We start from the raw sequence: 26,602 nt of genomic DNA on the forward strand, positions 1-26,602 counted from the left end.
GATCTGACAACTACCATAACCTCATCTATGCATTCAACCATTCCATCTTAATGCTACAGTAAACAGATAGAAGTGGAAGAAAGGAAGAAAAAAAGAAGAGATAATAGCAATTTGTGAAAGCAGTAATGTTTTGGCAACAAAAGCTTCTGGACCAGGGCAGCTCAAGCAGCCAGTTAATGGCTATGCATTAGGTCAGATCCTGAGGACCTAAGAGATACAGAGAGTGACAGATGATGGAGTAGTTCTAACAGGAAAGATCAGGCTCAAATTCTTTTGTCCAACACCATTCAGCTCTGGGGAGGGAGAAAAAATGCACTGTGAGGGCAGAGTGTCAACTGCCATTCCTGGAGAGATATCAGATGGCTTCATGCAGGGACACTTAGGAAGTGGGGAGAGTGGGACCAGGCAGTAGCAGCCACCCCAAAGTTTGTATGAAGGCCTAAACAAGGGGCACTGTGTCAACTGTCATAGAAGAACTGGATAGGCATTTGAAGGTCAGGGTGGACCGTGAACGCTCTGCTCACACATAGTGCCCAAAGTTGCTATGGTTCTCTTCTTATGTCTCTGACTATTCACTCTGTTTTATTTTTGCTTATTTTTATACGTATCAGTTGTTGTCTAGAATGTCTATGTTCTCTGGAGCTCCAATACAGCATAACTCCCTTTCTTATTCTTTAAATTCTCTTTCATGGTTTCAAATAATAGAAAAATGTTGATGATTGCCAAATGACTGTCTAGAGCCTGATTTAATTTCTAAATCCAGTTGCTGACTCTGCTCCTGTACCCAGATGTCCCATAGATGCCTCAAACCAACACATATAGCTGATCTCACCACCTTCCTCACTACATAATTCTCTCCTTCCTGAATTATGGACCTTGGTGATGAGGACCTAACAAATCACCTGGCACAACGAAGCATTCAATAAAAATTAATGAATTAATTAACCTACCATAACCATAAATCAACAAGAATAGGGAATAAATATAAAAGGACAACAAACTGAAGGATGGAAACTAAATGATACCATAGTAATAACAATAACTAACATGTAATCAGTCTTCCTATGTGCCAGGCATTTTTCTAAGTGCTTCATGTGCATTAACCCATTTAATCTATATGCTTATTGAATTTTAACTACTAAGCATTGTGCTAGGGTATATGACACACACATACACATTTAGAAATGACAGCATATACAATTCTACTGATTTACTTCACAAAACCCCTGTAAAGTGAGCATTATATACACTTTCCTTTTAAGGAAATGGAAGTAATAAAAATAATAACAGCTAGCATTTATGACAGCCTACTGAGACCCAAGTTCCACACTAAGTGATTTACAAGGATGTAGGTATCAGTACATTTCACTAATACTGAAACTAAGGCCCAGGTCATGTAACACCTAAGAAATAGGATTGAAATCTGAACCCAGACCTAGGCAAATTCAACATTCTTTCCACTATAAATAAAAAGGGTTAACTTATCTTTATCATTTTTTGTTTATTAAGATAGGGACACATACAACAAACTTCAGCAACATTTTCATTAAAACACAATTACAATCACAAACCTCCAGGGATTAAGTTGCATTTAGATTAAATATTAAGTGGGAAAAAAAAACACTTTTGGTGTCACATAAGTGAGATGTTACTCAGTAGCCGTTAATAAACCCATTGCCCGAGGCTCACGAAACCTCTTGGTTATAATCACTTAATAACTGTGCAATCTTTGGCGCACAATGCCTCCATTTCCTCAACTGTAAAATGGGAGTAATAATAAATATATCTAATAGGACTGGGTCTAAATAATTCAAATGATTTAAAACATTTAGAATGGCTCCTGGAACATGGGCTCAATGAATTTTATATGTGATTGTTGTTACTATGGCAACTACAATAATTCCTTTAGAATCACCAATCTTGAAACAGGGCACAGACAGAATAGCTTTTTAAACAGTAACATGAAATCCAATACTATTCAATAGTAGTATTCCTGAAAAATTATGTACAATTCATTTTTTAAAAAATAAATAGCATTTTTTTCTTAAAATAAGCTTCATTGATGGATTATTTTGCACTGTAACCAATCATTCCTTTCATCATTTATTTTCTAAAATAAAAATTTTAAAAGGTAAGGAAGAATGGAGAAACTTAGATTTTTTTATATATTGACTTTCCACCAGATGAATCATATATATATATATATATATATATATGTATATATGTATCTGTATATGGATATATATATATATATATATACACGTATATATGAGGAAAAAGTACATGACTAAAGTAATTTAGATGCTCACTAAAATGACAACCGATTTGGTGATTTAAGAGTTACCGCTGATTACAAATTCATGACCCTTATTCCAGGGAGTAGCTTGGATATTTACACATTCTCAGTCTTTATTTTGATCCTCAGAACAGCTCGGGAAATGTCATGTTGTTTTCCAGGTTAGTGACGGGGTCCTGCTAATTTACAATCTGCCGCTTCTCTCTCAGCCTTCGTTTGGCCGGGGTTTTTGTGCTTCCTTCCACTCTCTGACTTGAAACTCGGAGCCTGAGTGGAGAGGCACAGTGCTGTAAACTGCCTACATTTGTTTCTTTGCCTTCTCTGTCATTTCCACATCAGCACTTTGTTTCTCACCAGGCAATCTGGTAGCTTGGATTCTTTTTCTGAGTCACTTTTAGTACCTCAAGAACCATCCCACTTAAGTTTATTCTGTTTATGATGTCAACAAAGTCACAAAGTGATTAATAATGACTTTGTCAGCGTTTTTACTTTTAGTGGTATGTTTAGGGAGAACAGGAAATGTATTTGAGGGTATCAAGTGCTAATTCATAGGCATGTAGAAATTATATGCCTCACAGTTTGACACCAAGTCTTGTGATTATCTGGCTGCACATTATACTCATGAATTTCAAGGATGAATGGGCAAAGCCCATTAAAAATTATGGGCCCACTGTTTAGGAAAAAAAAATGCTAATCTCAAAAGTGGGGCTGGCATTCGGCAAGCTTGCAAAAGCACAGCTCTGCAATTGTTTCAGCTTCATTAAGCATTCACACCTTTGCATTCGTTTCAGAAAACTAAACCATCTGACTAGTTTTGTTTCTTTAAAAAGAAAAAGAAAGGTTGTTAAAGAGTAAGTAATGTGGTTGGACGCTGCAGTCTGTTGTTCCTGCAGGAAAAGAGAATAAGAGCTCAAGTCCAACAAGCTGGCAAATGTTTCTCAGAGGGAAGGAAAAGCGAAGAAGGCAGAGCTTTTAAGGTGGTAACAGACATTATATCTAAGAGGAACACTTAGCATTTTGAGGCACTACATGTACCAGCCTTCCACTTCCCATAGCTGTAGTGTTTGATGATTAGAAATCATTGCCGCTCACTGCCCCCACTGCTGAAAGGTTATTCCAAGACCTACACAATTCCCTCCACTTCTCTCTCCATTAAATATTTTTCATTGAACGCCCCCGACTCCCAATCATCCCAATCACCACAGAATTTTCCTGCAGATCCCCGCCCCTCACCAGCGCCGGCCATCACACATGCATCAGCCCAGTCTCTCAGGCCGCTGGCATCTTGTATCCTGCAACCCTCACCACCTTTCTTCTCCGCTTGCCCATTAGCCACAATCTGTCAGCCAGCTGTACCACTGCAAGGAAGCCAGAGAGCAGGGCAGTCACGGACAGCTATTGACAACACAGTCAATAATCACTTTTCCTATTGTGTAGAATCTCTGTAATTGACTTTTTTCAGGCCTTGCTCATTTTTTGTGTGTGTCGAAATGCAATTTAATTTTTACAATAACATTTTTTTTTTTTTTTTTTTGTGGTACGTGGGCCTCTCACTGCTGTGGCCTCTCCCGTTGCGGAGCACAGGCTCCAGATGCGCAGGCTCAGCGGCCACGGCTCATGGGCCCAGCCGCTCTGCAGCATGTGGGATCCTCCCGGACCGGGGCACGAACCCGTGTCCCCTGCATCGGCAGGCGGACTCTCAACCACTGCGCCACCAGGGAAGCCCTACAATAACATTTTTAAAGTTTGTTATTTTCCATCTATACTCAAACACCCTATACCTAACATTTAAAACTCAGCAATATAAAATTAAATTTTTTAAGACGCCATGGCAACCAAAGATGAAATCTGAATTTGAATAAAAGAACTCAGCCTCCCTTAAAATTCTTCTCTTAGCTGGAAAGAATGCTCATATAATTTTATGTGGAGTCTTGTCAAGTGCATTCAAGAAATGTCAAACTATATTTTTAGACGTGGAGTTTGCTTAATCCCATAAGACTCTATCTCGCCTTTATGTTGACAAATGAACAGGACTGAAATATCAGGGATCTGAGCTTCTGTCAAGATCCACTGTACATCAAAAATTGTTGTTTTTGTGCAGCTGTTTTCTCAAAACTTCCGAATTAAAATCTACACTTATCTTACAATCCCCTGGGTCTTCTATTGAATTCCTTTGTTGTCACACCTTAATTGATTCCAAGCTTTACTTTTATAGACAAGTCAATGAACTGTCGTGGAAACATAACGCGGCAGGAAATCAGATGAGAGCCTCCTGATAATTGTCATTGACTGGGAAAATGTCATCTTTACGCATCTGCTTCTCAAGTTTGCTTCTTGAATGGCATATTTGGCCCAAACCCCCTCCCTTCATATTTTTCTGCATGTAATCCATTTTAGAGACTATAAAATTAGTATTTTAATAAAACCTGTAACTTGGACCCTACTAAAATAAACAGGACTAAAAATAAATGGCAAGAAACCTTTTTAAGTGAGTGTATTTTTTTGCCTCTAATCTTAGTAGAGGAATTCCAATACTATTTGGAACTCAGAGCCCATCAGGAGAGAAAATTATGAGATAAAGTTTCATGGCAGTTAAAAGTTTAAATTATCTACTTTGTGTCAAGATTATATTTTAAAATTCAGCATTTTTCAATACTACTTTTTAATCTCTTATTTTAGTAAATGGGAACTATGATTTATTTACTCAAGATTGTCTTGTCAACCTTTGGAAAGCATAGCTGAGATATAAGCATTTGTTGAAGAATATAAACTTTTCATTGGGAGTTTTCGTCACTAAATATAATCCATATAATTCATATCTTAATTCCTACAAACAGAGGAGATTCTGGCAAATGACATAACATTAACATCATGTATATTTATAATTCAGAGTGATCTACTTAAAGCTGACTTCATTTTAAAAAAGCATGTAAAATGGTGACTATACAATCTTGATGTTAGTTCAGTTTGGCTGAGCTGTGGGAAGGACAGTACAGTAAAAATTAAAAGATGTTAAAATTAGTAAAAAGTCTTCATTCCAAAAATGCATATTGCAGACTGTATTTTAAGATGTTCTCATTTATGAAACACTATAATTTTTTAAATTAAGTAACACTAACAGTAGTAACAATCATAATTCCACATGCTTTATCTTTATCTCACAGCAGTTCAGAGCCATATTCTCTAAGTAATAATTATTAAAAGTAACCCACCCTCTGAGTGAATGGCACCAATACCTAGTAACATTCAATGAGAAGTAAAGAATCAAATTAAAGCACATGGAGAATTGGGGGAGTGGGTCATTTGCTGGTAGGGGTGGATTGAAAGGAAGTTTACGTAGATGATACTCTATTAGAATAGGCAAAGTGATGGCATGACTATTCTTCTCCATCTTCTGAGCCAGAAGGAGGTGGGGGGTGCTTGTCCTGCTATCTGGAGAGGCAGTCTTCTTGAATAATTTGAGCCAAAGCCAAGGCAGATGATACTGGTCAGCTTTTCAGCAAGGCTGGTATATATTCAGAGGAGTCTGCTGTGAGTATCAGAAGGAAGCCAAGGCCAAATTTGCTCTGTAAGAAGCCCAAGTCAAGTTCTAGACATACCACTGGAGGCCGGGGAAAATTTACGGAGCACTTACATCGCCCTGTGGCATGGTGTGTGAGACCAGCCCTCTTCTCACCCATTTTGCCTTCATGCCTGCTTCTCTGTTGTATAGTCTCCCAGCAACACAAGATTCCTTCCTTTGATTTCCCATCAGCCTTAATATCAGATGGTTATGACCCCGTAGCATATGTCAAAATACTCTCACGCCAAACTTCCTGGAATCACCTAAGAGAAATGGCCCCAAACTTGTCTGCATATTAAAACTCTGGACACCTTTTAAAAATTCCAACACCCAGGTTACAGTCCAGATAATTTAAGTCCCTATCCCTGGGAGTGGGACATAGGCATCAGTGGTCTTTGAAGCTCCCCAGGAGACTCCAATGTAAAGACAAATTTGCAAACCACTGCCTTATGGAATGCAGATAAAAAAATTGATTGGGGCTACCAACTAAACAATAAGCTTGGTTCATTGTACCTATTTAGAAACTGCCTCAGAGCTTTATAAATGTTGAAACTTTAATGATAGTTGCATTCACTTTAAGAACTGCACAATGCATAGTCATTAGGTACCCACCTGCACACCATTTCCCTATGATGAACCAAAGCTAGTCAGTCAACAAATTCGGCATGAGCTCTAGGTCTCTCTGCACCCATGCTGGTAATGGCTAGCTTGACCTCAATAACAAGCATTTCATTAACACTTCAGAAAGTGTTACTGTGAAAATGTTTTTTGCCCACTTGAGCCTTCACTGTTTGGGTGAGATGAGCACTAAGTGGTACAAGGACTCAGGGTGTTCTCATCAGCTGTGATTAGAGCACGGGGAGTTCTTGTCTCCCCTGCATGTCAGTGGCCGTAACCAAGAGGTGTGATTGAGATGTTCCGAAATGGCACCTGCCCGAAGTTCACTCATCACGCCCATCTCTCCACGTTCACGTCCTGTGTCAGTCTGCAGCTTAATGAAAGCATGAAGCAGGTGGACAGGGGTCAGAATCTGTACTGAAATTATAGCCTACATCTCATTCCTGGTATTTTTGCACAAAACTGAATTTTTGTTGCCTCTTTGTGGGAATATGCTCTCTGGTCCAACACAGCTACCCCCAACTGCACACCGTTTTATCTCATACCGATGTCTCACAATGTACTAGAGTGGGCTGGCCTTCAGGGCATTGGAATTTGCAACTCCAGTGTTTATTATTTATGCAAGTTTAACACAGAAAGCCACCGTCACTCATTAAAACCTCACCACAAATTGATGACTGAGGATACTCAAATAAGGTGGGGAAGATCTAAATAGACCAAAAGATGGTGTAGGACAACGATTCCCACACAGCCTGAACACTCGCCAACCCAGCAAGTCTTGTGAAGGGCTGGCTAGGGCAAGGCACTTAGGAGACTCCTTTAAAAAGAGGAAATTAACGTTAAACGTAATGATATTAGAACTCGATTTTTACCATATTTAATATATGCTAATGTTTACTCCATCACTCATTTGTTATTTTCCTGTAGGCGTTTAGTGTGTATTTATTAAGTGAATAGATTAATGAATAAGGGAAGGAGACCCTCAGAATTGTCTTGGGCTGCTAAAGGTCTGTAACTTCGCAGCATCAAAATTCGGTAAAATATTTTTAAATGACACAGAGAAAACTTATTTGATGAGTTGTATCATGTAAAAATATTTGTGAAAAAAAGGTAGTTTGAATGGAAGCAAAAATATGATATCTGCAGAAATATTGGGGCTAAAATACTACTAAAAATAAATTTGTACAATCATCCATTTAGTAGAATACACTGAGTTTCACAGGGCTTTTGACACTAGAGAACATATTTTCTCAAAAATATTATGGTCTATATCATCATTTGGAGGTGTCAACAACTTCAAAAAGATACCAATGACACTACCATAGAGACTTTTAGGACTAGGAAAGTAAAGTACATGAACTGGTGCCAAGAATTATTATTCCGCTTCTTTATTTGTGTTCATATAATCAAAATAAAGGATTTGTAAAATATATATTTGCTTTACTACACATGGGTGTATGTTATTTTTGTACTTTAGAAAAAAATGAATTTTTAAATGGTCTTTGAAAAGACATTTTATATCTCTACCAATATAGTAAATCTAATTTGTTGGTCAATAAATATTTCAACAATTTTATAATTTTAATTATACTTAGTCCCCTTTAATACTGAAAAGTATTGTATAATAAGGTTGTAGAGTAAAGTATATGGTTACTATATAAATACATACTCATTTAATGAATAAATGAGTTGAGATATCTAGCATATGGTTACACAGAAAGTTGATTCATTTTGCTAATTTTTTTATTGAAGTGAAATAAGATGCATTGTTTTTTTTTTTTAATCTGCACTTGGATTTGTCAAAAATCTTTCATTGATTCTGTCACCTCTAGTTGAAATTGAAAATGTCAAATAGAAATTAGGATAATTATAAGATAAGTCAAGGGAAAAAGTACTCAGATCTTGAAAATTATTAGCTTTCATTTTTCTTCCAAAGCTACAGGTTCACAGTATCTTTCATGATATACTTTAAAACCTTTATGAGAGGTGCTATCCTTTTCAGTGAAAACAGATGGCATCTCTCCAGGTTTCCTGTTTCATCTCAAGCACTTGACTCATTTAGGCAATACTTCTCAAATATACTCTCTGCTTAGCAGTCAAGAACAATTTGGAATTTTTAAGTTGGCACATGTGTTGTCCTAACTTTCTTTCTGTGAGCCCTGGTCTGTTGCATTAAAGAAACTACTGATGTGAACTTAATCATCTGTTCTATTTGATATCTTCAGAAATGTCAAAGGTCATTTATTTGATATTATACTTAATTAGTAAGTTCCACTAGTACTGTATGCACAATTTACTCCTTTCCTTGTGCAATAGTATGTTCACAAAGTTACATAAGATGTTTCACTGAGCAACTTGGTAGACTAGTGAAAGATACTGGAGTCAAGCTCAGGTCTGGGATAAACCTTAGCATATTTTGTCAGTCAAGGCAAACGGAAGTTCTTTATTTCCAAATCAGCCTTCAGATATATAAGAACAGAGAAGAATATATGCCAAACATAGTTTTACTTAATCCTTCATTATCAAAATATTCCTTCTGTTCACTCAAATATTTCAGTCTCTTGAAATATGATGTAATCATTTTTATAAAGCAACAAAAATAAAACCTAAGTACTAGCACTCATGTTATAAATTTCATTTTGATGTTTATAGAACATTTAACTACAAATGCAATGTACACTGTGAATATAAAAATCTTTCTTGGGGCAAACAACTGCTAAAGGATAGCAATTTTATATAAACAAAAAAATTAACACTTAAAAAATCAGGAATTGAAGTATCTATCTTAAAAAGATTATATATTAAAGAAAAAGATTATATAAAGCTAGTTTTTACATTCTTCCAGTCCCAGAAATAAGAGGCTTTCAACCACTTATATTTGTCAAAATGGAACAGGAAAAAATATCTGAGTTTTCTAAAGTTTAAAAGTAATAGTTTGGCAAAGATGTGATGTACTATCATTTAGTACCTAAAAAGATATGCAACTCCCCTCTCCCAACTAATGACAAAATTCGACAAATTTTATTGACACACTGACAGAAAAAAAGTATCAAACCAACTTCTACAGCTATATTCCATGTCTTGTTGATATCTATGATTAAATATTTCCAAGAAAATTATTTAGTTTGACAAAATAGCATAGTAGTTGAAAGCACTGAAAACTCTGAAAACTAATTAAAATTTTACACACACACACACCACACACACAGAGCACACACACACAACACACACAACACACACACATACCACACACACACACCACACACACACACAACACACACAAACACACAACACACACAACACACACACAAATATAAAATAGTGCTTGGCCCACAGGAATAGGCACTAAATAAAACATTTAAAAAAATGTATAAGGGGAATAATCCAACTACTTCTAAAATGACTACAAAAAGAAGCACATAGCTTCTTTTTTGAGGTTCTGAGCTAATATGAACAACTGGTATTCATTTCATTATATTATTGACTTTCAGAGGAAAGAAATATCAATGTCCCCCCACTTTTATTTAAACTTCAGGCAAATGACTGATAAATGGTGCTTTAAAAGGTGTGGAACATCATGTTAGAAAAATCAAAACAAATGTGTGGACCAAAAGGAAACCTGCCTTGAGGAAGTATAAACCAGGTAACAGAATAAAGTGTAATGGAATTGAAAAATGCTAAAACTAAGCTGGGGATGGAAAAGACGAAAAGTGAGCATCTCCTGCCTCTAGTAGGGCTGTCTTTCTATAAGAGATGTGCTTAGTGTCTTTCACATCTTAATGTAGTTCAATCCAATACATAGTTCAATCCAATACACTTCCCTGGTACCTTTCATACACTTAGAATAATATATTGCATAAATTTTTAATAAATGAATATAAATTATATACAATATACCTATAACATACTATGGAATTTCTGATAGAGATTGAGTTTAAGAGAGTTATAGCAGAGACAGAATTTGTGCTTCTATTCCTAAATATCTATATTCTATACTATAAGCTATTTTACTCAGAAATCCTTTTCTTCATATCATATTCTGTTAGGACTTTAAAACTCCAAGATTCCTAAAAATTAAAAGACTCCTGATCACCATTTGTGATGCTATCAGAAAACAGGAGGTTAGACTCTCCTGTCTTATTAATTTTTTAGTAAGAACTTATTATTTTGAAGGAACATGAAACACAATGCTAAAATATTTATAGATACATTAAAATATTTATAGACACAGAAGCAAAATGACCACATTTGGTTCCCTCAAATTTTCTAATGCATAAAAAAGAAATGTAAAAAAATTTCCTCTCTTATGTTCTCTGTTTCAATCAAATAATCAAACGAACTGACAATGTTTTCTGGCAATTATGAATGCCACTCAATCTAATGTCCTTGGGTTTTCTCAATGTGGTAATCAATGTTGGTGATGTTGGTGTCCCACCCAGATCCCCTTCACTTACTGGTACACTCCACTCCCCAAGAACATAACACCTGCCCAGTGGGTCAAGCCAAGGATAGACTACCTGAAACCATATGACTACATCTTTGCTCTCTTCCTTCCCCATATCTCTCTTGTTTCTCTCCTCTCCTTACAGATTTCTCTGAAGAGCATTTCCTCAATAAACCATGTGCCCCCAAATCTCTGAGACATTCTCTTTTTCTATGGTATCTCACTTAAGAGAGAATCTTTATAGAAAGATAGTTTATTACTTATTTAAATGCTTGATCCAGTTTCTAACTTCACTGTATAAAATAGGAAAATGCAACATAAACTTACCAAACATGGGGTTAACTAATCAGAAAGTAGACTGCAACCACGAAATAGCTTCAATGAACAGGCAGAGAAAGAGAGCAAAAGAGAACATCTCAAATTAATGCTGGGCTCTTGGGTCCAGCTCGCATGGTTTAATATCTGATTTGCCCCTTCCACTTGTCATATATACTTGTTCGATGTGTTTGCTAACTATGATCCTTCTATTCAACATTTCACAGTTTAAATGCTCTTTTATTATGAACTTCAGTAAAGCTATTATTGCTACTTTATTTCAGATATTAAATCAACTCAATTATGCTCTTTATTCTGTCATTTTGAAATATCAGTGGAAAAGAAATAATTAGAAAACTGGCATTGATCATAACATGAATTGAAAAACTCAATTCCAGACAGAATAACAAACTAGATATGATGTCAGTTATATTCCAGGTTATTGTTCACTGACAAACTTAGCATGTGCAGAACAGTCCACAAAATGGTGACATGTATAACAGAAAACTTTAAACTAAATAAACTATTACTAATTTGGTGAAATGAAAATAGCACAGATAATCACACTCCTTCCTTAGAAAGTGTGAAATAAACATGGGACAATAGAAAAACTCACCAAATTTTAGGTATGTATTTATAATTACAAAATGTATTTCATATTTTCTATATTTAAGCTAGAAGGAATACTTTACTCTTGAATGCTGCAGAAATAGTTCCTCTCTCTATTCTGTTCTAGATTTGTAAATAAATACTAACCCAGAGTGTAAATTATTCTCAAGTATGCACCATTCTTTAATCCTCTCTGCCTCTGTCCACTGAAGTTTAACCAATTTTCTGTCTTACATAGTACAGTAAAAGCTCTCTGCTTAAGTGGCTAAAGGGATATATCTCAACCTAGTTTCCTTCTGTTGCCCCCAGGAGCAGAACTATGCTCCTGAAAGCAACAATGACCACTCAAGGAATCATCTGGGCGGATCTGAGAGTCTCAATCTTTATTTTGCCAAAGAACGCAAAATTGTACAAAAGGTTACATCACCATTTAGGAGAATTACATCAACAAAAATGATACAAATGAATGTATTTACAAGACAGAAACAGACTCACAGACATAAAAAACAAACTTTTATGGTTATCAAAGGGGAAAGGACAGGGAGGGATAAATTAGGAGTTTTGGATTAACATACATACACTCCTATACATAAAAAAGATAACCAACAAGGCCTTACTGTATAGCACAGGGAATTATATTCAATATCTTGTAATAACTTATAATGGAAAAGAATCTAAAAAAGAATATATATGTCATACTAAGTCAGTCAGACAGAGAAAGACAAATATCATGATATCACTTATATGTGGAATCTAAAAAAAGGGTACCAATGAACTTATCTACAAAACAGAAATAGAGTTACAGATTTAGAAAACAAACTTGTGATTACCAAGGGCATAAGGGGCAGGGGGAGGAATAAATTGGGAGATTGGGATTGATATATGCACACTACTATATATAAAATAGATAATTAATAAGGACCTTCTGTATAGCACAGGGAACTCTACTGAATACTCTGTAATGGCCTATATGGGAAAGAATCTAAAAAAGAGTGGAGATATATGTATATATATATAAAACTGAATCACTTTGCTGTAAGAGAAAGCCACCAGAGCAGGAGGAATCAGGAGCTGGAGAAAGGGAATGATGATTAAGTATACATATACAGGAAGTGATTTTTCCCTCTGGTATTAACTGAGGGGCAGAAGCAAGGGCCATCATGATGTCCGCAGGATGCCCTGCCACCTTAGACCTCAGCAGAGGCCATGACCTCTGTCTTCCACACGGGGGAGGTGGTCAAGCTGGAGCCATGTGCTGTGGAACAGCTTACCCTCCTTGGCTCTTTGCTTAATGGCACAGAGCATGGGCAAACATGGGGCTATGTGGCAATGGTGTCGCATGTGACACCCAGCATTTTTGCTTTCTACGTGTCCTCGTGATAGAGCTCGTCTCTGCAACTCTTAACATAAAGGGCCAGCTCAATGATGAATTACCTCACTGGTCACTTTATGTATTTCTTTTATACTAATTTTTAAAAAGTCTATTTGACAAAAAAATTAGTAACTTGAACCCTGACATATACTTATAGCCTTCTGTACAAGGCATACCACAGAGCCCGGAAAAGTCAGGACTGCCAGGGAACTGAACCTAGCAGAGCTCGACACTCGGTGGTGTGAGGGTCAAAGATTTTTGTCAGATTGGTTGATACCAGCCTTGCCTGTGGATCACATCAGTCCTGATGTGCCTTTTAAAACCAAGGAAAAGTTCTGAATTATTTCCACCAAAGAAAAAGCCTCTATTTCTGAACTGCATTGAAAGACACGCTTTTATTGGAAATGTAAATAGTCCGTTCGTTTTCCACAATGGTCACCTTCATGATGAGAATTCTATGGAGAAATGAAGGTCAAAGCTTCCTTAGACTCCTCTCATGAGGAAAACTATTATTTTTTAAAAATGTTATCAATAACACATATGTAGACATATAAATATTTATATGGAAACGTACTGCCTAGTCAGTGAATAGAAATGGGAATAGAAATTATGTGCTCTGGGAATCCTCCCTGGGTGACTGTACTTTCAAATCAGGAGAGAACTGTTTTTTTTTTGCCATTTCTATCCCTGTGGCTAATGGGGAAAGGTCAGGTTTTCAGATTATATACGCAGAAAGGGATTTTGATTCTTCCTCAGTTTGCGGAAAGGAACAGATGAGAGGCCCCAGAAGGTTTGCTGGGTTAAACTTATAACATAGTTTTCTTGACCCTCAATCTAGTCCTACTTCTGTGGTATTGGAAGTATTGATTGGAGCAGTAATCTATGGTATAGGAAAAGGTAAAAAGTTATCAGGTTAGTTAGTAGAAATAGAAGGCATTAAAGTAGTAAATTTAGGAGAAACTCTGAAGGTAAGAGAGATGATGGAGAGAGAGAAAGACTACAGATTGAACTGTGGAATTATTGGTACTCCCCTAAACCATAAGAGTAGGGCAGAAGAGTGCATGGTAAAAATCCAACCAGGAAGGGTTAAAGGTCTTTGGTCAAAGCTGTACTATGCATTTGCCTCTCAATGCTGCCTAGGCATTGGACCCCACCTTATGGTTCAAAAGAAAAATAGCCTAATTTAAAAAAAAATAATAATATAACCAATAAATAGGGGCAGAGCTGTATATGGCCTAGGAAACACTGTTTTGTGGGAAAGTCTGGGGAGAAGTTGGGTGGAATTGGGTTACAAATAAATAATGATGTCATCATGGGAAATAAAGTGATTTATGCATCAAATGGCTAACTTGAGCCTGAAAACTCCAGAGCAGCTCTTAGGTTTTGTTGGTCTGTTGCTTCTCCCCTGACTTTGGTCAGGATCAGTGTCAGGCAGAAGTAAGGAAGCAAAGTACTATACTGGTTTAGTCTGCTCTAGCATGGGCAATAGGAAGGAAACTCCAGATGCTCTGAACCCCATGCCTGGAATAAGGTGGGATTCTCGTGCTCCTGGAGCTTCACAGAAGAGACGGGAAGTCTGGGAAGCCTAAGGTTTGGATCAATGACCTGCCTTTGCCATTACTTCAAGGAACTGGGCCCAGTCACGAGGATGGGGGTCCAAAAACATGAACAATAACAATAAAGCACGTATACCTCCCTTACATGTCAGCATTTTAAGTCCTGCTCTAGGACCACACGTTTAATCGTCACAAAAAACCTGTAGCACCAGTAGGAACTATTAATCCCTTTTAAGAAATGTGCAGACTGAGGCTCAAAGGATTATACATTATTTGTGGAAGGTCAAACCATAGGTGGCAAGAGAGAATCCAGATTTCTGAACTCTTGTTCCAGTTCTCTTTTCCATTTTAGTAAGTAGAGCCATCATAAAGTGGATTCGAAATCATAATCCACAATTAATGCAGAAATTTCCAAAAGGCATTACCTCAAATTTTAAGGAAATTACAAGCTTAAAGTTCATATATTTCCTTTTAAATAGTTTTTCCCAATGGAAATAGATGAGGCAGCCTGGTCTTAATGTCTGGCTTATTCTCATTGCTATTTCTAATGATTACAAATAAATAACACCTTCAAGTTTCAATTTTAAAGTTAACAAAATGGAATGCATCTGGTAATTTGTTCTGGTAACATTCTAAAATTGAACAGAGGTGGGAGGGAGCTCAAAAACAGGCTAGACAAACTCTTTTATGGTTACTTGATACTCTTGCAGGATGATGACAGTAGTAGCAGTTAAGATATAACTGCTTCCTGTGCCCTGAAAACACCTGTTCTAGGTAAGAAGCAAAACTATCAATAGAAGTGGCAGTAACTGTTGTGAGAATCTCCCTACAGTATCAGGAACACATCTGTAGTTGCATGACCCTGCCAAATCGTGTTTAGTTTGGGCATCATCTTTCTTTTGATAAGTCCTCTCATTTTCAAGTGAATGAATTTGAGTAAAGCTAATTAGGATTAACTACACTTATGAAAGGTGTCAGGATTGGCTACACTTATGAAAGGTGTCAGGATTGGCTACACTTATGAAAGGTGCCAATGAAGGTTAAAGTGTTCCTTTTTTATGAGAGTCACGCTCTTTGCACTCTGAGATTCTCCTGTAAACTTACAGGACCTAGGGCCTTTAAGCTATATACTGTCTTTAATTAACTCAATGGTTAGAAACAGAAGTTACTCTCCTGGCAGATGAACTCAGCATGAAACATGGTTTGTCTAATTGTTGCAGACGTATAGTAATAAAGACTGATAATGCACAAAAGAGATTAAAACAGACAACTCTCAGAACTCCTTAGTTACCATTAAGTTAGTAGGTTCAGTGAGGAAAACAAATGTAGAAAACTATTTTTAAAGTCCTTAAAGAATGTTTCATACGGTCTTTTGAGACAGGCCATACAGCATTTCTTACCTGAAAAGTGTACATGTCAGAAAACAACAAACAATCTTCACAAAATTATTTAGAATTTCACAGGAAAGAATTTTCCACTAATTTTATGAATGTGTATGTTTGTATGCCACACATATGTGCATATGTATATGTTTTTGTACATACACATATATATGCATTTTATAAATAAATATATCCTGGTGGACAGTCATTAGTATTAAAATTGTATTGACGTTTTTACCTGAGGTATACAGATATTGCATATAATCTCTAGGTTTGTCCATATTCATGAATTTGTTCCCCTTGAAACAGAGGTAACTATTTTGCTCTAAACCATGAAAAGCAATGTGTATCCAATAAAATCCAATTCACATTAGTTGAGAAAATGAAACTATATCTCTAATCCTTGGGAGGACAGAGGAATGATATAACAAAACAAAGAGCACGGCTGTGTCAAAAAGGGGCTGGAGATCAGTATGATGGGCTGAAAGGCACACGAACAGTTAGAGCTCAGCATTTCCTGTGACTTGTTGCTTGAAAAACCGGGGATAACTGGACTTGGGTTATCTAACAAACCAGTTACTGAAATGACTGTACGTTCAAATTTTGTGAAATAAATGAGACTTTCTCATGTTTGAGAGCTCTGCACAAATGTAATAATGCTAACCATGAAAACAAGATCCTTTCTTTTTTTACTTTGGAATGTTATTTGACATGTAACATGAAATAAAATAATTCATGAAGTTATTTAAAGTTATTTAAAGTTAAAAAAAAGTAGTGTGTATCCAACATTATGAACATGTCTTCCATCTGACGTTTGAAATGGGTGAAGTTAAAATTTCTTACCATCCAAGCTGTGACAAAGTCCCCCATCCAGGTCCCTACTGCAGCTAATTTCATGAAACTTTCATTTCGGATGCCCATATAGTCTGTAATGATATACGCTCTGTGGAAACAAACACACAAGACATTGTCCGGACTCAGAGAGCCATACAGTCAAAGCTTTCTGGTTCAGCAACACGCAAAGGGGCTTTTTCCCCTTTCCACAAGCTTTCTTGCTTTCGTCTCATCATTTATGCTTACAAATCTGAAAGGCTAGGAGGAGCTCTGAGGGTGTCTGGGTCAGTTCTAATTAGATTTGAAGACTGACTGTGACTATACCAATTACCACGTGCCTTTTGTTTTTGAGCTATAGGACTGACAATAGCTTTTGGAAAATCAAACAGAAATACTCAGCAAAGGCATCATTTCACACTCACTCAAGTATGAGGAGTGCAGAAACAATTCCTGAATTAGAGTAACTTGAAAGGAAGAGAAGAGTTCACTTTCCTTCAGTTCTGTCGAGTCAGAACTATTGAAAAGGTGCTGGGAATAGGCTTTAAGTATAATATATCTGAATAATGTTCAGAAGAATATCAAGATTAGAGAAAATTTTCCACACAGTGATGTAAAAATTGACTCAAATATATGTGGTTTAAATTATTACTTAAATAGCAATAACCAGAAGACTTCATTTCATCACTCTTTTTACATAGCTAATTCTTGTTTGCTTGCTATATAACACCAATTCATATGCCTCACAGCTCAAAGAGAGATTCATAGGTACACCCAATCATTAAATACAAGTAATGTGACCATGCTTATTGTTTATTAAGCATTTTCATTTTCTTGTTTGATAGTCAAGAAAATTCTAAGTATCATTTTTACCATCTTGTAATTTCTCTGAGAAAAATGGGACTCAAAGAGATCACTTAACCTGCTCAATCAATACCACATAACAAATGGATGGTAGCTAGGAACCAAATTTGTCTCTCTCTCTATTTTTAACTCTAAGTTTTTCACTCAGACTTCTTTTACTTTATTTTTTTTTAAAGTTATTTGGGTTAGTTGCTAGATTTCTTTTCCTTTAAATTTTGTTCCTTTTCTTAAACATGATAATACCTGTACAATTTAGAGTGCCAGTTAAATGTGACTCTTCTTAGATTAACTTCATTTTTTAACTTTTTATTTCATATTGGAGTATTAACTTTAAAACAATATGCAGTAGAGAATGATATGTTTGTTAGTTATCTATTGAAACTATGAAGAAGCACATTTTTGAAGTTGCTGAGAATTAAACCATTTCCAATTCAGTTTTTTTTTTTTTTTTTTGCGGTACGCTGGTCTCTCACTGTTGTGGCCTCTCCCGTTGCGGAGCACAGGCTCCGGACGCGCAGGCCCAGCGGCCATGGCTCACAGGCCCAGCCGCTCCGCGGCATGTGGGATCTTCCCGGACCGGGGCACGAACCCGCGTCCCCTGCATCGGCAGGCAGACTCTCAACCACTGCGCCACCAAGGAAGCCCCAATTCAGTTATTTTTTTCCAGAGTTATTTCAGATAGTTTTTTATCCATAACATAAACAGTTATTTACATAGTTTTTTAATAACAAAAACAAATTTATGAATTCTCCAAACAATTCTTTTTCCACATGCTTCATTCTTTGGAGGGGCTATGTAAATATCTTAAAGTCTATGGAGGGTCTATGTAAATATCTTAAGGTCTCATCTCAAAATTCTGGGTCTCTAATTCCATGTGTTTCCATAATAGCCAAAAAATTTTTAGCTACCATAAATTGCATGCTAGCAATGTTCTAGAGATTGTTATTAGCACTTTGAAAACTGAATCTCCATCAACTTTCATATCAGAAAAGTGAAATGTATTGTTATTCCTGTTTCACAGATGTGGAATTAAGGCTTTAGAGAGTTTTTGCAACTTTCTCAAGGTCAAGCAAGTAAATGGACAAGATTTGAATCTAAATTTGATTGACCCCAAATCCAGGCACTTAACCACTGTGCTATACCTTCTTCCTACAAGTGTTAGTAGAGATATAGAAAACACAAAGAATATCTCTGTTCCCCAGTATTTTAGTAAGACAATGACAATCAAGAATTACTTCCTGTGAAGATAATTCATAATAAGAAGTCAAGAGTCGCATCCAGAAGCTTCAACTCCCTAGAGCTACCATTAGGTTTTGGACTCCCACTTATACTGAGTTCATCCATCTAAGCAGTTTTTGGGCAGTGAGCTCAGTGTACTATGGAGTATTAGCTCTGTTAATTGTCCAGCTTTTTCAATGACACCTATTTTGAAGATTTCATTCAATGATACATCTCTACGTGTCCACTCTGCCAAGTAATTCTAGAATACATTGGGCTAGGGTAGAAATTTCTGGCTACATTCTTTGTGGTTGTATAGATGTGTGTAAGAGAAGGCATCATTCTTCTATTTCAGTATCTAAAAATAGGGATGAGATGGTAAGCATGCAACAGGCCAATGATCCAGCCAAGAACAACTAAGAGATCTAAACAAAATATAAAAGTCACTCCCAAAATCTGCTTAAAGGCATCTGAGAGCTGATGAAGCAATGAGGACAAGAAAAACCAAGATACCAGATTGGAGAGAATTGTGGAAAGGTTAGCTATACTATATTTTCTCTGGAGACATTAACTGATTCTGTGTGCAAGGCAAGAAGAGGAGGATCTGGGGTTTTCCTGGGCAGAGGGCAGTCTCAGTGGGTTAGAGGGGCAACATTTGAAATTTAAGGAGCCAAGATTCTTGTGAGAAAAGAGAGGCCTAGAAGAGAACATGATACACAGTTGGTTGTCCTTTCAAGACATTTACCAAATTATGAACTTGAACACTGGGGATGCTGAGAAACTAAGCAGAAAGTCTCTGTAAAGTATAGCAGAAGTTTGGCAACTTCACCATGCTGAGGAAACTATTATAGTTCAGAGCCTGCTAGAGAGAATGGCCCAAGATATACAGGGATGTGGCAGGCTAGAGAAAACCAGAGATGGATGGGTCCTTGATGAAGCTGTAAATCAGTCCTTACCCAGTCCATTCCGTGACTGAATTAAAGTGATCAGCTTCTATTCTTTCCAACTAATAGAGGAAAGAGTGAACCTTTTCAGGAAGAATAAAGTATCATCTAGATCCTCTATACATTTTTATGTATAAAATCCATCATTCATTCAAAAATCACTAGGATGTTAAGAAAGAGGTTCCCATCACTGAAAACCATGAGAGAAGACAATAGCTAAAACTAGATAATAAGCTCCAGGAGGACTGGGACTTATTTTAGATAATTTTTTCACTGTTAATTCCCCAGAACCTAGAGCACTGCCTGAAAACAGTAAGTGATCAATAAACATCTGCTTAATGTATGAATTAACAAAGTGACCCAAGTTATTCATATTTATTGATATATTACATAGGTAAACCTGTGTATATTAAACCTTAGAAACAGCAATAAAATAAGATTGAATTATGAAGAACTTTACCACAGAGAAAACCATTAAATACGTTTTTTAATTGTTTTGTGTTTTCACTTCTCCAACTACATTTGTATTTCCTTGATTACAGAATAACTGTCCTGTATTCATCTAGAAAGATAAGTCAGCACAAAATAGGGGAATGTCACTCCTCTGTGGCTGTGGGCACATGGTGAGTACTGGGCATGATAATGCAAAGGAGATGGCACAGAGAATTTATGAATTAATTAATATATTTAAAAGTGAAGAGTGATATATATAAAATTTAGTATTTATTCTAGACATCTCTCCAAAGAAGACATACAGATGACCAACAGGCACGTGAAAAGATGCTCAATATCGCTAAATATTAGAGAAATGCAAATCAAAACTACAATGAGGTATCACCTCACACCAGTCAGAATGGCCATCATCAAAAAGTCTACAAATAATAAATGCTGGATGGGGTGTGGAGAAGAGGGAACCCTCCTACACTGTTGGTGGGAATGTAAATTGGTACAGCCACTATGGAGAACAGTATGGAGCTTCCTTAAAAAACGACAAATAGAACTACCATATGACCCAGCAATCCACTCCTGGGCATATATCCAGAGAAAAACATGGTTCGAAAGGATACATACAACGCAATGTTCACTGCAGCGCTGTTTACAATAGTCAAGACATGGAAGCAACTTAATGTCCTAAATGGATAAAGATGTGTGTATATATATATATATATATATATATATATATATATGCACAATGGAATACTACTCAACAATTAAAGGGAATGAAATATGCCATTTGCAGCAACATGGATGGACCTGGAGATAATCATGCTAAGTAAGTCAGAGAAAGACAAATATAATAGGACATCACTTATATGCAGAATCTAAAAAAATTGATACAAATGAACTTATTTACAAAACAGAAACAGACTCACAGACATAGAATACAAACTTATGGTTACCAAAGGGGAAAGGTGGTGGGGGGAGAGATAAATTGGGAGTTTGGGATTGACATATACACACTACTATATATATATATATATATATATATATATTTTTTTTTTTTTTTTTTTTTTTTTGTGGTATGCGGGCCTCTCACTGTTGTGGCCTCTCCCGTTGCAGAGCACAGGCTCCGGACGCGCAGCCTCAGCGGCCATGGCTCACGGGCCCAGCCGCTCCGCGGCATGTGGGATCTTCCCGGACCGGGGCACGAACCCACGTCCCCTGCATCGGCAGGCGGACTCTCAACCACTGCGCCACCAGGGAAGCCCTACACTACTATATTTAAAGTAGATAACCAACAGGACCTACTGTGTAGCACAGGGAACTCTGCTCAATAATCTGTAATAACCTGAATGGGAAAAGAATTCGAAAAGGAAGAGATAAATGTATATGTATAACTGAATCCCTTTGCTGCACACCTGAAACTAACACTATTGTAAATCAACTACAGTCCCACATAAAATAAAAATGTTTTTTAAAATGGTATACTGTACCAAAAAAATCAGTAGTTATTCTTAATTTTGCTGTTTTGGACAAATATAAAGAAGAATTACAAATATGCAGACCTGCCATAAAAACTTTCAACCACTAGTTCACTGATTTGCACATTCATTAACATTTAACAATACTTCCTGCTCAGGTTGTAAAGGACAGAGTGTACATATATTTATATCAGCAATTCTGGCCAGTTTGAATATCACATTAGACTCTGAAAATGTGAAGTTGTGGAGTTTATAGACACAACAGTTTAAATTTTATTTGCTAGGAGTCACCGTTAAAGTTTTAGTTTCGTTCAGAGTTTTAGCTAATTATTTCAACAAGTCATACATCTTTTGTTTGTTTTGCTTTGGGCTTTGGCTGGCTTTCTATGCTTAGATCTAGAAAAGCTTGCAGTCTTACCAGCCTTCCAGGTAAGTATTTATTGTTGATATTTTCTTTAAAGATACTAAATGAATTTCTTTTCAAGCTACAACTTCAGTATTTTTTTTTGAGATTTCAGGCTTAATTGTCAAATCCATAACATATGTGTGTAAACGTCAACAGGATCTTGGAAAGGTTCATAATTATCATAACAACCTGAAAACATGAGCTACTAAGCCTACTGTGCCTAGCGAAACCTATGTGCTAAATGGCCATAAAGTAAACAGACTCTAACATGGGCTAAGTAGTCGATGAAATGATAATATAATGAATTGGCCTTACAGGTGAGAGTCTTGAGTACTAGCAACAGAGGCTCCAGTTTACTTCAGTCTATTACTTATATGTAAGTAGATGCAGTTAATGCCAGGTGGTTTAGGAGCTGAATCTCTAAAAGTTTAACAAGAGGCAGTAAACATAGATCACCAAACCAGTATGGATTCATGCTTCACTGAAGACCCATCTGTGGCCAGCTGGATTCATGACGTCACAGTTGTCTCTCTCAGCCATGTTCGGGCAACATAAACAAGACTGGGGGCTTCATACACAAGTAAATCATGGACAAGAAGTTGACTTAGCTGCATTAAACACAATGAAACTCAAGCAAAAACTCTAAATGTTCTTAAGGCTTGAGGTGAAAATCTGTTACTATAAAATGCCAGAAATTAAACCTAGATTTATTATATTAACCTTTCTCAATCTTTGCACTTGTAATGAAATGATTAATAGCCTTTAATCCAGTCACTTGTTCAACTGTTATACAAATAACCGCATTTTAATATTTCTGCTCAAAATAGCTAGTTCTTGACTATTGAAAGACTTTGATAGAGCTCAATACATGTGTATGGACCTTCCAGGCAAGACCTAGGGTATGAAGTACAGAGCAAGATCCATTGGAAGGTGACAAATGCTGCAGACAATTGTTAGAAGGAGGCTGGAGTGATCAAAATTGCATCTGGACCCAAAAATGCTTACAGATAAAATACCAACGCAAATTCCCCAACTTTAGTCATTCATTCCCTCTAACTTCTATAAAGAAGACATATATAAGACTATAGATGGAGTTTTCATTGGACAAATCCATCCTGATTGTTAACACGTACACATATCAACTCTTCCTTTCATTTTTGTCTTGCTTAAGCCCATTCAGTGAAATTCGTTTGTAGTAGATACAGAAACCTTACTATAACATCAATTCCTCCCTGTCTTTTACCCTCAACATTTGGTTAACCACTGAGGTTACTTCTGAAAGGGCCTCAAATCTATGCAGATTTTCTGTTATCACCACTACCAATGTCTTAACCCTGTTCATAACCATCTCTAATCTGAATTACACAATAACCTCCTATTTCCCTGTGATTATCTTCACTTCACTATAGATTCCTTATTGCCACTATGGTAACTTCTGGAGAATTAATATGGTGTACTAGAAGAGCAAGAGTCCTGGAACCAGAAAGTATTAGGTTTGCAGACCACCTCCCCACTTTATGACCTGGGACAAATGAATAACTTGATAATCATCCATTCCCTTATCTGTAGAATGGGGATAAAAATAACTTCCCTTCACGGGGTTTCTTGAGGATTACATGCAATAAAGAATATAGAGCTTCTAGCACAACTATTTCATAATAGGTATGAAAAAAAAAATGTTAGATCTCTGACATACAGGCTCACATTTCCAAAATAATGTAGTGGTTCCCAAAAAGCAAAGCATGGATAAGAAGATCCTTCACTCTCTCCAAGCTATCTTATTTTTCAGATTCATATTTCATCTCACAGTCTCCTTTTTTCAGGCCCTCTTCCCCACCATAAAACCAATCTCACCAACTATCCCACCATTCTATGACGTACCTTAGCATCTTTGCATGCAATGCTCCCATTGTTTGGAATGCCATACCTTTCTTCTGGCCTAAGATTACTAACTAAGCCTGTCCACTGAGAAATCGACTGCTATTATTCCTATAAGTCACCCCTTCCCTGGTGTTACTGTAACACTTTGAATATACTTCTATGTTAAACAAATTTCCCAAAGTCTTCTAATGATTGTCTCACATTGCCCCTTTCTACCACAAGACTTAGTTCATCAAGTGTAAAGAAAATATTTCCTTAATCTAGGCAGCTGAAAATTTTTGTTCAGTGTATAGTATGATTTAGGAATACAAAAATACTTAAATGAATGAAGCAATGAATTAATTAATTAATATAAAAAGATTATTTAGATCATCTAACACCAGGGCCAACTAGAAAGAGAATAAAAGGATAAAGATAAAAACAAGGATTTGCAATATAAGAAAAACTAAAAGAAAACCACAGATAAATTGTGGGCCATGTAATTAATTATGATGTTCTAACAAAGTTAGAATAGAATATCACTCTATCATTTTTATACCTCTTCTAGAATAAAAAACTAGAGGGTAGGATATAATCAAATCAAAATAAAGAACCCATCTTTGACTTTCTGCAATCACACACTGGAAATTTATTTAATTTGAATATAAGTTAGCTGGCTAATAATGAAAAAAGTGAAATATTATAAAATCTCTTCATGGTATCTACTGAATCTTATTGTTTTAAAACACTCCTTTTAAATAAGGCTAGATATCAATCTATAACTTTGTGCACCAATTTACTGGCAAAAACAGTGAAAGAGCTATATAGCAAAATACATTTATTTTATCCATGTGAAACAAGAAAGAAAATTTATTTCATTGCCCTTCAAATGTATACTGGCAAATTACATTTGTCATTTGTCCTATAAAGTCAATGGTGAAGATAACTGCCAAGGAGCAGGATAAAGAAAAAATAATGAAAAGAATTGAGGACAGTCTCAGAGACCTCTGGGACAACATGAAATTCACCAACATTCGAATTTAGGGGTCCCAGAAGAAGAAGAGAAAGGGAAAGGATTTGAGAAAATATTTGAAGAGATCATAGTTGATGACAAAGGATTAATCTCCAAAATATATAAGAAGCTCATGCAGCTCAATAACAAAAAAACAAACAACCCAATCCAAAAATGGACAGAAGACCTAAATAGACATTTCTCCAAAGAAGATATACAGACTGCCAACAAACACATGAACGAATGCTCAACATCATTAATCATTAGAGAAATGCAAATCAAAACTACAATGAGATATCATCTCACACCAGTCAGAGTGGCCATCACCAAAAAATCTAGAAACAATAAATGCTGGAGAGGATGTGGAGAAAAGGGAACACTCTTGCATTGCAGGTGGGAATGTGAATTGGTACAGCCACTTTGGAGAACAGTATGGAGGTTCCTTAAAAAACTACAAATAGAACTACCATATGACCCAGCAGTCCCACTACTAGGAATATACCCTGAGAAAACCATAATTCAAAAAGAGTCATGTACCAAAATGTTCATTGCGGCTCTATTTACAGTGGCCTGGAGATGGAAACAAACTAAGTGTCCATCACAGGATGAATGGATAAAGAAGATGTGGCACATATATACAATGGAATATTACTCAGCCATAAAAAGAAACGAAATTGAGCTATTTGTAATGAAGTGGATGGACCTAGAGTCTGTCATACAGAGTGAAGTAAGTCAGAAAGAGAAAGACAAATACCGTATGCTAAAACATATATATTGAATTTAAGAAAAAAAATGTCATGAAGAACCTAGGGCTAAAACAGGCATAAAGACACAGACCTACTAGAGAATGGACTTGAGGATATGCAGAGGGGGAAGGGTAAGCTGTGACAAAGCGAGAGAGTGGCATGGACATATATACACTACCAAACGTAAAATAGATAGCTAGTGGGAAGAAGCCGCATAGCACAGGGAGATCAGCTCGGTGCTTTGTGACCACCTAGAGGGGTGGGATAGGGAGGGTGGGAGGGAGGAAGACGCAAGAGGGAAGAGATACGGGAACATATGTATTTGTATAACTGATTCACTTTGTTATAAAGCAGAAACTAACACACCATTGTAAAGCAATTATACTCCAATAAAGATGTAAAATAAAAATAAATTAGTGATGCTAAAAATAAAAAAATTTAAAAAAAAGAGATCATAGTTGAAAACTTCCCTAACTTCCCTAACATGGGAAAGGAAATATCCACCCAAGTCCAAGAAGCACAGAGAATTCCATACAGGATAAACCCTAGGAGGAGCACACCAAGATAGATATTAATCAAACCAACAAAAATTAAATTCAGACAAAAAACATTAAAAGCAGCAAGGGAAAAGCAACAAATAACATA

General features: G+C 36.4%; 1 protein-coding gene across 2 annotated transcripts in view; it reads right to left on the reverse strand.

Moving 5' to 3' along the window:
* Positions 1-26,602, reverse strand: part of TMEM117 (transmembrane protein 117) — a 556,152-nt gene that overhangs the window by 258,147 nt on the left and 271,403 nt on the right. Inside the window, exon 4 of one of the 2 annotated variants that reach the window (XM_065887475.1) lies at positions 16,998-17,097. The exons of the other annotated variant lie outside the window; for it this stretch is intronic. Within the exon in view, the coding sequence (XP_065743547.1) occupies positions 16,998-17,097 (100 nt within the window). The remainder of the gene's footprint in view (positions 1-16,997; positions 17,098-26,602) is intronic. 2 annotated transcript variants of the gene reach the window in all.

Source organism: Phocoena phocoena, chromosome 11 (assembly GCF_963924675.1).
Source record: "Phocoena phocoena chromosome 11, mPhoPho1.1, whole genome shotgun sequence".
Taxonomy (NCBI): Eukaryota; Metazoa; Chordata; class Mammalia; order Artiodactyla; family Phocoenidae; genus Phocoena; species Phocoena phocoena.